This window comes from Physeter macrocephalus, chromosome 8 (genome assembly GCF_002837175.3).
Source record: "Physeter macrocephalus isolate SW-GA chromosome 8, ASM283717v5, whole genome shotgun sequence".
In the NCBI taxonomy this organism is placed as follows: domain Eukaryota; kingdom Metazoa; phylum Chordata; class Mammalia; order Artiodactyla; family Physeteridae; genus Physeter; species Physeter macrocephalus.
The window spans coordinates 46953761-46966359 of NC_041221.1; the positions used below are offsets into that span (position 1 = coordinate 46953761).

General features: G+C 40.1%; 1 protein-coding gene and 1 pseudogene across 7 annotated transcripts in view; both read right to left on the bottom strand.

Moving 5' to 3' along the window:
• The window catches only part of CPLANE1 (ciliogenesis and planar polarity effector complex subunit 1), a 144083-nt gene extending 133067 nt beyond the window's left edge, over nt 1-11016 (bottom strand). For 6 of the 7 annotated variants that reach the window (XM_024125357.3, XM_028492851.2, XM_028492849.2 and 3 more), the window contains exons 1-6: nt 10819-11016; nt 4437-4573; nt 3276-3411; nt 3038-3157; nt 2408-2640; nt 510-616 (exon numbers count right to left, since the gene is read on the bottom strand). In XM_024125357.3, coding sequence (XP_023981125.1) covers nt 510-616; nt 2408-2640; nt 3038-3157; nt 3276-3411; nt 4437-4517 — 677 coding nt within the window. In that variant the 5' untranslated portion in view covers nt 4518-4573; nt 10819-11016. Of the gene's footprint in view, nt 1-509; nt 617-2407; nt 2641-3037; nt 3158-3275; nt 3412-4436; nt 4574-10818 lie in introns of those variants that run through there. The other variant, XM_028492852.2, reaches the window with a different exon arrangement.
• Nucleotides 6558-7099, bottom strand: LOC129392322 (60S ribosomal protein L17-like; annotated as a pseudogene).
• Nucleotides 11017-12599: the final 1583 nt, after the last annotated feature.

Sequence of the window (12599 nt, forward strand, 5' to 3'; positions counted from 1 at the left end):
TCGGCAGGCGGACTCTCAACCACTGCGCCACCAGGGAAGCCCCATAAATTTATTTTTAAAAATTCAACTGAATTACTTTTCAAAGGAGTTATTTTTATAGTCTTAAGACAAGTAAGACTATAGTCTGTCTGCCTTACCTTTTATGTGTTCTTGATTCCAAGAAGGGAAACAAAATAAAAACAAGAAAAACTTTCTATAATAGACATTCAAAATGAAAAGTAAAGAAACAGAACAATACTTACAGGAAGAAAGAATTTGTAAAGCCTCAGAAGTTGATATTCACATTTCACTTACTAATCTTATTACATATTTATGGGCCAAAAGATAACAATGTTTTAAAAGGGATAGAGGAACCTCCCTGGTGACCCAGTGGTTAAGACTCCATGCTTCCAATGCAGGGGGCACAGGTTCAATCCCTGATCGGGGAACTAAGATCCCACATGCTGCATGGAGCAGCCAAAAAAAAAAAAGCAAATAGAAAACAAGGAAGAAGGAAACATTTACCTCACCTTATAGATGTAAATACATTTTCATGCCACCGAATTGCTAGAAATGTTAACTTCAGGCATTCCCCAGAATAGAAAGTAAATGAACACAAGCAGCAGTCTCCAAATAACTGTAGATAAATTTAATATACTTTAGTATATAATTAATCTGAAAATAAATCAAGAGACCTAGAGATTGTCATACTGAGTGAAGTCAGACAAAGAAAGAGAAATATCGTATGATATAGCTTGTATGTGGAATCAGAAAAAAAAAAAAGAAAATGATACAAATGAACTTATTTACAAAACAGAAACAGACTCACAGACTTAGAGAACGAATTTACGGTTACCAGGGGGTAAGGGTGGGGAGGAGGAATAGTTAGGAAGTTTGGGATTCACATGTACACACTGGTATGTTTAAAATAAATAACAAGGAAAAAAAATAAAATAAACTAATTAAACGATAAATAAAATAAACTAGTCCCTGAAAGAACAGCAAAAATAAAAAAACCAACCAAACAACAAAAAAAAAACCCACATATTTCTCATCATAAATAAAATAAATGAAACATATCAAGAGCCTGCTCATATTTTTATTCTTAACATGTAGCTTAACATTAAGCTAAAGACTAAGTAATTAATTTCTGAGCCACAGGCATATCTCAAATGGAAAATCAAGGTGCAGTTTACTCTCTTAAGAAAACACTGCCTTTACTCTGGCTATAACTGGAAATATTCTAATATATTTATTTTTTTCTTCTTTTACAGTTACATATTATTTATTTATTTTAAATTTATTTATTTTATTTATTTGGCTGTGTTGGGCCTTAGTTGTGGCATGCGGATCTTCATTGCAGCATGTGGGCTTTTCTCTAGTTGTGGCTCGCGGACTCTAGAGAGCACAGGCTCAGTAATTGTGGCTCTCGGACTTAGCTGCCCTGCAGCATGTGGGACCAGGGATCGAACCCACGTCCCCTGCATTGGAAGGTGGATTCTTAGCCACTGGACCACCAGGGAAGTCCCTATAGTTACATATTATTTAAATTAGGGCACTACCCACGGGAGTGGAGGAAAACAAAAAAAGTTCAAAATGCAATTTCTAACCATAGTAGATTGGGTAATAAAATGTTGGTCCATACATACAAAGAGTACCATGCTACTATTCTGAATGCTTTTAGGTAATGAACGTGTTATTTCCTGGGAATTAAATGGCTTACTTAATATCACTAATTCTAGCATTTTTTAAAATCCTTCCAACAAATATTTATTTATTTATTTATTTATTTTTGGAGTATAGTTTCTTTACACTGCTGTGTCAGTTTCTGCTGTAGAGCAAAGTGAAACAGCCATATATATACATATATCCCCTCTTTTTTGGATTTCCTTCCCATTTAGGTCACGATAGAGCACCAAGTAGAGTTCCCTGTGCTATACAATAGGTTCTCATTAATTATCATTTTATATTTAGAAGTGTATATATGTCAATCCCAATCTCCCAATTCATCCCACCACCCCCTTCCCCCTTGGTATCCATACGTTTGTTCTCTACATCTGTGTCTGTATTTCTGCTTTGTAAATAAGATCATCTATACCATTTTTCAAGATTCCACATATATGCGTTAATATACGATATTTGTTTTTCTCTTTATTACAAAACTAGTTATATTCTAAAACTAGGGAAAAGTATAACTAGGAAGCTCTAAGTTCAAACCATTTTTAATAAACATCTTTTAAAATGTGACCAAGAAATATAAAAATGCCTTTTCCGTGATAATTTCACCATTACTATGACAATTAATGATGCCTGGAGATATATAGCTATGCCATTACACACTCTGCTCAACAGCTTCCCAGATGATGTCTGTTCTTAGAGTCTGAGATCTCCACCACTTCTATAATACCCTGTCTGATCTGGATTTTACCTCATTTTTTATAAAAACAGCATGCACTACAGCTTCTTTATCTTCAGTGGAAGGCAAATGAACTGCTTCTTCAGGTATGATCTGGGACCATTGGCCCACCAATGAAGGGCTTTCAGAAGATAAGATATTCTTGAATTCCAAATGTTCCCAAAGAAATATGCATCCAGAAGGAGTTATAAGCAGAACTCTTTTCCCATTGCCAGATACATACAAGTACAGTCTCAAAGAGCTTGCTAGAAAACAACAAAAAAAAGTAATTACACCTCTTAAGTCTGAATTCCTACAAAAAAGTACAAATTTTATCTATTCTGACAATAAGGAACCTAAATGATGTTTCCATTCAGAATGTAAAACTAAGGCACTAGTAATAAACTAAAAGTACAAATTATAATAACATTTATCATGTACTCATATGTGATATTAGGAACCCACTGTTATCACAGATATGTTAGGCATGCCAGATTTTTCTTCTTCAAGATGAACTTAATTGTCACAAATAAACACCAAAAAAATACTTACACATATAAGGAAATATATATATATATACAGATATATATATTTACACAGAGATATATTTCTTTTCTCTTATATATCAAGTTAAACCTATTTAAACAAATAAAAAACTCCCACCTACTGCAGCTTTAATCATTTCTTTAGGCTTTTCAGTTGCTTGTATAGTTTTCAAACAATCTTGATCTTTGTTCCAGAGGAAAAGCTCCCCTGTAGCAAGTACCCCAGCCAGCCAGGCATCTGCTTCCAAAAAGGAAACGCAATACTTATAATCTAACATTTCCCTTAATATTACCCCCAAAATTATTTTTTAAAATACAGTTAATCTAGCCTTTTGAAAGTATCAGTACTACTTAACCATTACTGGACGTTGTTAAGACTGTAACATCCTTCAACAAAGGCTGAAGACTGGGAATTTTCTTCTTTGTCCTTCCTGATAGCAAATTAATTTCATTTATGAATTTATCATCCAAAAGAAAAACAGCTTCATTTTCCTAAGAGAAGAAACATGTGAGAGACTTAAGAGATGCCAGAAGTTAATTTAGCCTCTGACCTAAGTAAGTTATCCCAGAAAACAAAGTGACATTTAAGAAAGATTGTATATTTGTACTACACATCATAAAATGAACAATAAGGTTGATTATGTAACCTGAAGATTTTTCATTCTATCTTAAAGTACCTTTTACTAGAATTACCAGGTAGGATGACTTAATAGTTGCACTGAGATTTCTTTGGAGTTTAAAATCATAGGAGTGTCTTCCAATTCTGCTAGCCCAAACTGAGTTACCTGCTGTTATCTCATCAATCTGAACAGCAGTATGGGTAAGTTTTAAATTATTTACTTAGATTAAAATAGAGATGGCTTCTCATTTCTGAAGCAGTGTCATGCTGCTCCGAGACTTCAGTTTTAGAAAACATCGAGAAAATGATCTGAGCTTACTGGAAACCTTCCAGTTGGGACACCACGCTGCTTCATCACCTGTGTGAGCATTCCAAGATTCACCAGGACATGAAACTCACCAAACATGTGCCTTTGCTCAAAAACACCCTGTAGCTGTTAGTTTGCAGAGTGAAAGCCATGCTCATCCTCAACAATTGCAGAGAGGTCTTCTGGCTGTGCAATCTCAAAAACCGGGACTTGCAGGGTGAAGAAATTATGTCCCAGCATTCCCAGGAGAGCACAGCAGATGAGAGTGAGGATGATACATCATCCCAGGTCTCCAAGAGCAAAGCAACAGAGGACTATGAAGAAGATTAAGCAAGTTTATGGAGAAAAGGAGCAAGAGCGTGATGAGAGTGGTGGCAACTCTGATTAGACCACAGAAAGACTGATGCTCCCTCCCCATCTCTGCCAGCCTGTTACCACACAAATACACAAAACCCTGTTCAGTGGGCAGGTGATCCTTCTACAAATGATATTGTATTTTTTGAAGGCCATAGAACATTCTTTGATCTTAGAGGCAAAGCACACAGTTAGCACATATTAGAACTGATATTGTATGATTAAAGAAAAACCTACCTGTCCCAACCAGGAGACTCGTGGCCAGGGTTTTTTCTGCTTGATACTTGTTGAAGTCAAAACTTCTAATCTTATCTTCATGCTTGCTGAGATATCAATGACCAATTAAGTCAAAAGTCACAAGATGCTGTAAAAATCTAAACAAACAAAAAAATGATAATAGCCCATAATACGAGGATCTTAATTTAGAATTTTCATAAAGTTTTAGTAGATTACTTTTTCATCACCTCAAGTTAACTCTTTTTAAGGTAAGATGCTGACAATTTATTCAGTATCTCATCTTGAATAGTCAGACAAAATGTATTTGCTTTGCGACAAGTTATTTCTCAGACTATGAAGATAAACATGAACTAGGAGAACATCTTGACAATACAGTTTATATGTGATTTGATTTTCTCAGTGTGGCAGATTGTATTTTCCAAAGATGGCCACAAAAATACCTCCCATCCCATATGCTCTTCTTACGCTATGACTTTAATACTCCTCTCATTGAGAGCTCTGGTCTATGCCTCATCCCTTGAATTTGGGTGGTTTTTGACTACTTTGACCAAGAGTAAAATGGAAGTGATGCTATGCACTTCCCAAGGCTAGCTCATATAAGGCAATACAACTTTTACCTTACTCTATGGAATAATCAATCACTCTTGAAGCCTTCAATCACCACATAAACAGTCAAACTGCCCTAAGTCACAGAGCTATAAGAAAGTCCAAACTAGTTGACGTAAAAATGAAGCCCTGAGATAATATGAAGTAAAGATGCCCAGCAAGTCCCCATGCTGGTTGCAGGGATAGTTGTGGAAGAGGCCATGAACAGTTTGTCAGAGCCCTATTTGGGTGACGGAAGCATAATCTTGGGTGAATGGTCATTCTTGAGTGAATCTTGGGAGGATGTTCACACAGTGGAAGAGCCTGGCACAGTGTATTGGAGCCAGGCACAGTGAGGACACAGAAGCCATAATGAAAGGGATCCCATAGACCAAACTGAGGACAATTTGAGCATCAAAACAATTATATTAATGGATTTAAAATCCATGGAATAGGGACTTCCCTGGTGGTCCAGCAGGTAAGACTCCATGCTCCCAATGCAGGGGGCCCAGTTTCAGTCCCTGGTCAGGGAACTAGATCCCGCATGCATGCCACAACTTAAGAGTTCACATGCCACAACTAAAGATTCCACATGCCACAATTAAGACCTGGCGCAGCCAAAATAATAAATAAATATTTTAAAATAATAAATAAAAAATAAAATCCATGGAATAAAATAGGAAACCATGAATCCATATAATTATAAATAAGTAAATTAATAAATTGAACATTTGATGAAAAATGGTATATTTACATTGTTTCAAAATATCTCCCTATAAAATACTCATTAATTACAAAAGAGAAAAAGTAACTTTACAATGAAGAAACCAGGCAGATTCCATTTTGTCTAGTAATCAAAATGAAAATTATAAGAATGAGACAAATGGAAATCACGTGCCACCTAATAGTTAAAATGAGAAAAACATCTCTGTGACATATGTACAAAGGAACACAACCCGAATCTAATCACAAGGAAATATCAGGCAAACCCAAACCGAGGGACATTTTACAAAATAACTGATCTGTAACCTTCAAAAGTTTCAAGTTTATGAAAGTTTTAAAAAGATTGAGGAACTGGTTCCAAACGGGAAACTTGACAACTAAATGCAGTCAGTAATTGTAAATTTTATCCTTTCACTATAAAGGACAATATGGGACAACTGGAAAAACCTGAATAGGAAGAAAAACTGAGGATTAGATGGTTGTAATAGATGAATGTTAATTTTCTGATTTTGATGGTTGTCTTGCAGTTATGTAGGCGAATGTCCTTGTCTGTAGAAAGTAGATACTAAAATATTCAGGGGTAAGAGAAAATCAGCTGTCACTCTCAAATGGTTCATGAAAAAAAGTTCTTTGTACTCTATTTGCAATTTTTGTGTAAGTTTGTGACTGTTCCAAATTGAGTCTTTTTAAAATTTTTAATATTGTAAAATCTTGAACAATGATGGCATTTGGTCATTGACCTGGATTGTATTTAATCACAGCCTAATTCCTTTTTTTTTTTAACTTTTATTTACATTTATTTTTTTGTGGCATTTATTGCCGGGCCGTAAGTTTTTGTTTCTTCAGTTTCTTCTGGGATATCTTTTTCTTCTGTGCAACCTCCTCTTCTGGTTTAGGAACAATCTGTTCTTTTTCAGTAAGGATCATCTCAATGTGGCAGGAAGAGCACATGTATGGGTTGATCCGACTATGAGCTCTGTAAATCCTGTGCCACATCTTGGGGGCTTTGTTCACCTGGATGTGCTCAGTGACCAGAGAATCTACATCTAAGCCCTTAAGTTCAGCATTTTTGAGCATCTGCAGTAAAAATTCAACACTCTTTTTGGGTCACTGACCCTGCATCCAGCCCCACTGTTTGGCCTGGGCACACCTACCAACTCCACCACTGTAACAACGGAATGGCACACATTGCTTCTTTAAAGTAACATCCTTCAGACGCTTGGTGGGTTTTTGGATATGCATACCCTTAACGTCCTGGGCAGTTTCCTGAGTGTGTTAAAGTGAACACAAAGATGTGAACCTCTTGATTTGCATGATTTTGTGGGGTTTTCTGGGTCAAGTGAATAGCGAACCATTTTTAGAGGTCACTTCAGACCACTTATAGCCTTATTCTTTCTTTTTTTAAAAAATTCTATCTTCCAGGGCTTCCCTGGTGGCGCAGTGGTTGAGATCCCGCCTGCCGATGCAGGGGATACGGGTTTGTGCTCCGGTCCGGGAAGATCCCACATGCCGCGGAGCAGCTAGTCCCGTGAGCCATGGCCGCTGAGCCTGCGTGTCCGGAGCCTGTGCTCCGCAACGGGAGAGGCCACAACAGTGAGAGGCCCGCGTACCACAAAAAAAAAAAAAAAAAAAAAAAAAAATTCTATCTTCCTAATTCTATTTAGTTAATGAAATCCAAAAAAACTGAATTTATTTGGTATTATTAATGCCATCTTTAATAATAGCTGAATTTTTACAAATAAAATAAGCTTTAAATGAAAGACTATTCAAATACAGCACAGAATGACCTATTAAGATGCTAACCATCCTCTCATATTTTATACTGTAACGTTTTTCAATTCCTCAGAACCGTAATAGTCCAGATGATTACTTCCTTAGACACTTTATTTTTAAATAAATAAATAATTTCAAATATTTATTTTTAAATTTTTAAATATAAATATTAAAATTATAAATAAAATAAATTCTTTAAAAAGTGCTAACCAAATGCAAGAAGAATAATGGCATTAGAAAAGCATCATTTGCAGCTCCCAATGAAATAACACATCTAGTCAACAGTATCAGTGGCTGCTAAAACTATTAAGTGAAAGTAGATGAGGAACTCTATAACAAGTGGACTGACATGCCCTAAACCCACTAATGAATCTTTTTTTATTTTTTTAACATCTTTATTGGAGTATAATTGTTTTACAATGGTGTGTTAGTTTCTACTTTATAACAAAGTGAATCAGCTATACATATACATATATCCCCATATCTCCTCTGTCTTGCGTCTCCCTCCCACCCTCCCTACCCCATCCTTCTAGGTGGTCACAAAGCACCAAGCTGATCTCCCTGTACTATGCGGCTGCCACTAATCAATCTTAAAATTACTAACAGTGAGACATTATATTCCCCGTGATACGATGCTTTGTAGACAGGAAGTACACACAACCATCTATGAAATATTCTTACAAAGATAGAAAATGAAAAACTGAACCTGAATCTGTGTCTGAATCAAACTACCAGTTGACAAGAAATAAAGAGAATGAAGGAACATATTAAACACAGCAGGAGAATAAAATCAACCAAATTCAGAATGTAAGAAACTCTATAGGATAAATGATGTATACGTATGTGTATGGAGAAAAGGATATATAAATATATATACACACACACACATATATATATATATATATATATATATATATATATATATATATATATATATAAAGAGAGAGGCTCAGTAGCTGTGGTACACGGGCTTAGCTGCTCCGCGACATGTGGGATCTTCCCAGACCAGGAATTGAACCTGTGTCCCCTGCATTGGCAGGTGGATTCTTAACCACTGTGCCATCCGGGAAGTCCTCTGTATAGTTTTGACTTTTGGAATTATGTTAATTAAAACAAGAATGGGGGGAACTAAAACTTAATACAAAGAGAAGTAAATAAATAAACAAAATAAATTTTAAAAACCACACTGAAGCGGAAAAGGATTAATTCAAGCAACTTTTACGACAGTATTTTGACTATATACTCTCAAACTAAAAATAAAAAGAACTACAAACAAACCTCAAATTCTTTTTAGTAGGTTTATTTTTCCTAGGGGTATGAGTATAGAAATTATGAAGCGATTTTGTGTGTCTTGTAGGATTGAGCAAATCAGTGCGCAACTGACCTTGAACAACTCGGGGGTTAGGGGCACTGATCCTCTGTGCAGTTGAAAATCCAAGTATAATTGATAGTCAGCCCTCTGTACCTGCAGTTCCTTTGTACCCAAGGATTCAACCAACTGTGGATCTTGTAGTACTGTAGTATTTACTATTGAAAAAAATCCAAGTATAAGTGGACCCACACAGTTCAAACCTGTGTTGTTCAAGGGTCAACAATATACTGATGAGAGCTAGCATCTTCATTGTGGAAGAAAGGGGAAACATTATAGAACAGGGAAGGGTAACGAAGAGCCCTAAGGGGCTGGATTAGAATTGGAGGTATAGTATAAAAATGATTTCTAGCTCTGTCCTCTAAAAGGGCCTAGAAGCAACGACACCCCAGTAACCATGAGCAAAGTTAACACCCAGATCTCGGTTTCCAAATACCATTCTTCAGTAGGAGGAACCAGAGCTCCTAGGAAAACCCGGTGATTTCAGGGCTGGGGTAGGAAAGGAACCAGAAGAACCTGGAAGAACCTTGTTGTTTCAAAGTGAGGAAGCCGACACACAATGGAGGCGGGGGTGGGGGTGGGGGTGGGGGAGGGGAGGGGGGGGGGGGGGGGGGGGGGGGGGGGGGGGGGGGGGGGGGGGGCGGATCTCAAAAAGAAAGAGGAATGAGATTGGTGGTGTGTGGTAATTCTATTATTTTTTTTTTAAAACCTCACCTCTCCCAGATATGAGAGATTCTGTCTATACTTAAGTATTTATGCCAGGGATTTGCTTTATAATACTCCCTTTGCATCCTTATGAGTTTGTCAATTAAAATGTAAAGGATAGGGACTTCCCTGGCGGTTCAGTGGTTAAGACTTGGTGCTTCCACTGTAAGGGGCACGGGTTCCATCCCTGCTCACAGAACTAAGATATCACATGCCAGGAGGCCAAAAAAAAAAAGTAAAGGATAAAAAGATAGCTAATCATTTCAAGATGTAAAGACAGAGCCCAACAGAATTTGATGATGGATGGTCTTCTATCTTTTACAACTCTGAAAATCACCTGTTATATAGCAAAGGTTATTTCTGCCTCATACCAAACTGGCACTCAAAACAATAATGCTACGTACGGATGGATACTAATAAACATCACGAAACAAGTCAAATTAGTTAACCGAAGAAAGAGATAAAAGTAAGCTCGATCACACTCACAAAATATGTGAGGAGGAGAAACATGTTGTCTACCCCCCCCCAAAGTACCTGTATTTAAAACACATTGGCGAAAGCAGTTTCAAGAGAATCCAATTGACATATACACACTGCTATATTTAAAATGGATAACCAACAAGGACCTACTGTATAGCTCAGGGAACTCTGCTCAATTAAAAAAAAAAAAAGAGAGACAGAGAATAATCCAAGTTGTTCTGTGGTTTCCACCACAGACGAGTCTAAGAAATCGCGTCCATTTCTCCGTGCTCAATTTATCACCCACTAAGGTCAAACACAGGAGCTTCCCCACTTCGCACAAGTCATCCCCAGGGGACCCCCCTGAGATTCCCTACCCGACCCTGCGGGACAGCGCCGCCCTATGCCCCGAGAGGTGCCACCGCGGTGCCCGCCCGGGACAGGGCGGGAGCTGGAGGACCCCGGTGCGGGGCCGAGGTCTGGCCCGAACCGGACGTCGTTCCAGCCATCCGGAGGGCGACCCGGGCCCCTCGGAGCCGCCGAGTCTCCATCAGGCTGAGGGTGCGGCGGCCGGAGGACGACCCCAGGGAAGCTGGGGGACCGGGCAGTGGGAAAGGACGAGGGGGCTGGGTGCGGCGGGGGATGGCGGGGCTGGGGAGGTCGCGGACGCGCAACACTCGAGGGGGTGAGGAGCCCGAGGACCCCGCGGGCCGGACAGCGTGGGGGGGAAGCTGGGGCCGTGAGGGGCAGGAATCTGCGGGCAGTTACCTCCGCCAGGGTCCGGCCCGTCCGGGGAGGGGGAAGCGCGGGGAGGCAGAAGGCGAAGCCGGTAGCGCGGGTCAGTGACCAGAGGCTGACGGCCGAGGGCCCAGCCGCCGGCGCAGACGCGAGCCTGCGCCCTGTCGACGGCGGAGGTGGGGGAGGGGACGCGAGTGAGCGCCGCCAGGGCGCCTGCCCCGAGCCGCCCGGGAGCGCGGGCGGGAAGCTGCAAGTGCTCCTCCCTCCTCTTATCCTCCCGGTCTCCTCGGGTTTCCCCCCGCCCCTTCCTCTCAGCGGTTCTGCGTCCCTTCCGCTCGGCCGCTCCTCCTCCCATCCCCGGTCTTCTCCTCAGCTTCCGCGGGTCCTTCTGTGTTCACCGCCCCCGTGCGTTCCTCAGACCCACGCCTTTGAGTGCGCGGGCGGTGCGCGGCGCTCTACAGGAAACCGTGTAGTAACCGACTAAGATGTAAATCACGGGATGTCGGCACCCTAGTGGAGACCTCTAGAGACCTGAGAATGAACGGGTTGTACACTGCCCTCCACGGATGAAGTGGGCAACTTAAAGCGCTAAGGAAAGCGTTTCTGTACTCACACTCCTAGTGACTTCTGTTTATTTACGTAACTGTTTTCGCTCCTGTCCCGCTCCTGCGCACGGTCTGGAAACAGGCGGCAAGAACACGCAGCTCGAGATCTATACTTGGTCTGGAAAAGCATTTTTCTGTAGCTTAAATTTGTATGCCTTAGGCAGGGGCAAGCTTTCCGTTCCCTAGCCGCCTTCCTCTTCACTCACTGGCCTGGTGTTTGAAGGCATTTTGGCTTGTTACCTTTGGCTAGGCTAGGTATGTTCTGCTGAGTAAATCGCTCAGCCCTCTCAAATGGAAAGATATCGTTATCAGGTTGGTTTATCGTGGCAAGCAAAGGGTACTGGGCAGGAGGACTTCCCACAGCATCGTAAATCACAACTCTCCCTGTGTCTCGGTGTGGGATAAGTGGCAGCTGGGATAATGACCACTTAGCACCATTTACGTCAAAGGTTATAGAACTGAAGTGGTCCAAGGCTACTCAAATCACAAACATCTTACATAAATCTTGCTGGAGTTAGCCCAAGAAGTCTGAAGCAGAACAAAGAAATCCTAACTTATTCCCCCAGTTGTGTGTTCCCATTTCTAGGTCTTCAGATGTGATAACAATAGGATAACTGTGGCTGACTTTGCTGCGTGGCCATCAGACCTAGAGGTATTGGTACAATTCTGGAGTTGACTGTTGTGCACATTTATTCTTTAAAATTTCATGGGAATGCCTACAATTGGCTAAAATAGAAATTATTGGATGCCTATTATGTGTCATGTGTCAAACATGATGCTAGGTGTAAAGAGAGGAAGATGATGCTGTTCCTATTCAAAAGAGATTCATAGACACTTAAATTACAGTGCAGTGATAAATTTCATGATAGCAGTATGCACAGAACACCTTTTTTTCTCTCTGGGAGATGGGCAGGTCAGAAGTATCTAAGCTAGGTTTTCAACAAGGAATAGTTCAATTTGAAACACATTCATTTTGTGGTGCCTGTGGACTTGCAGGTGAGCAATTAGAGTCATGGTTCAGAAGCCCAATGGAAGAACTGTAGATGTAGAACATGTAACCTAACCATCTGTCTCTCCATCAGCCTGCCCTGCACTTTTTTAAAGGTCACCTCTCTTTAATATATATTGATGAATAAGGGTTTAATGGAGAAGACCACTTCTTATGAGAGCATCAGAGGGGTGAAGAGAACCAAAAAAGTGGTGTCA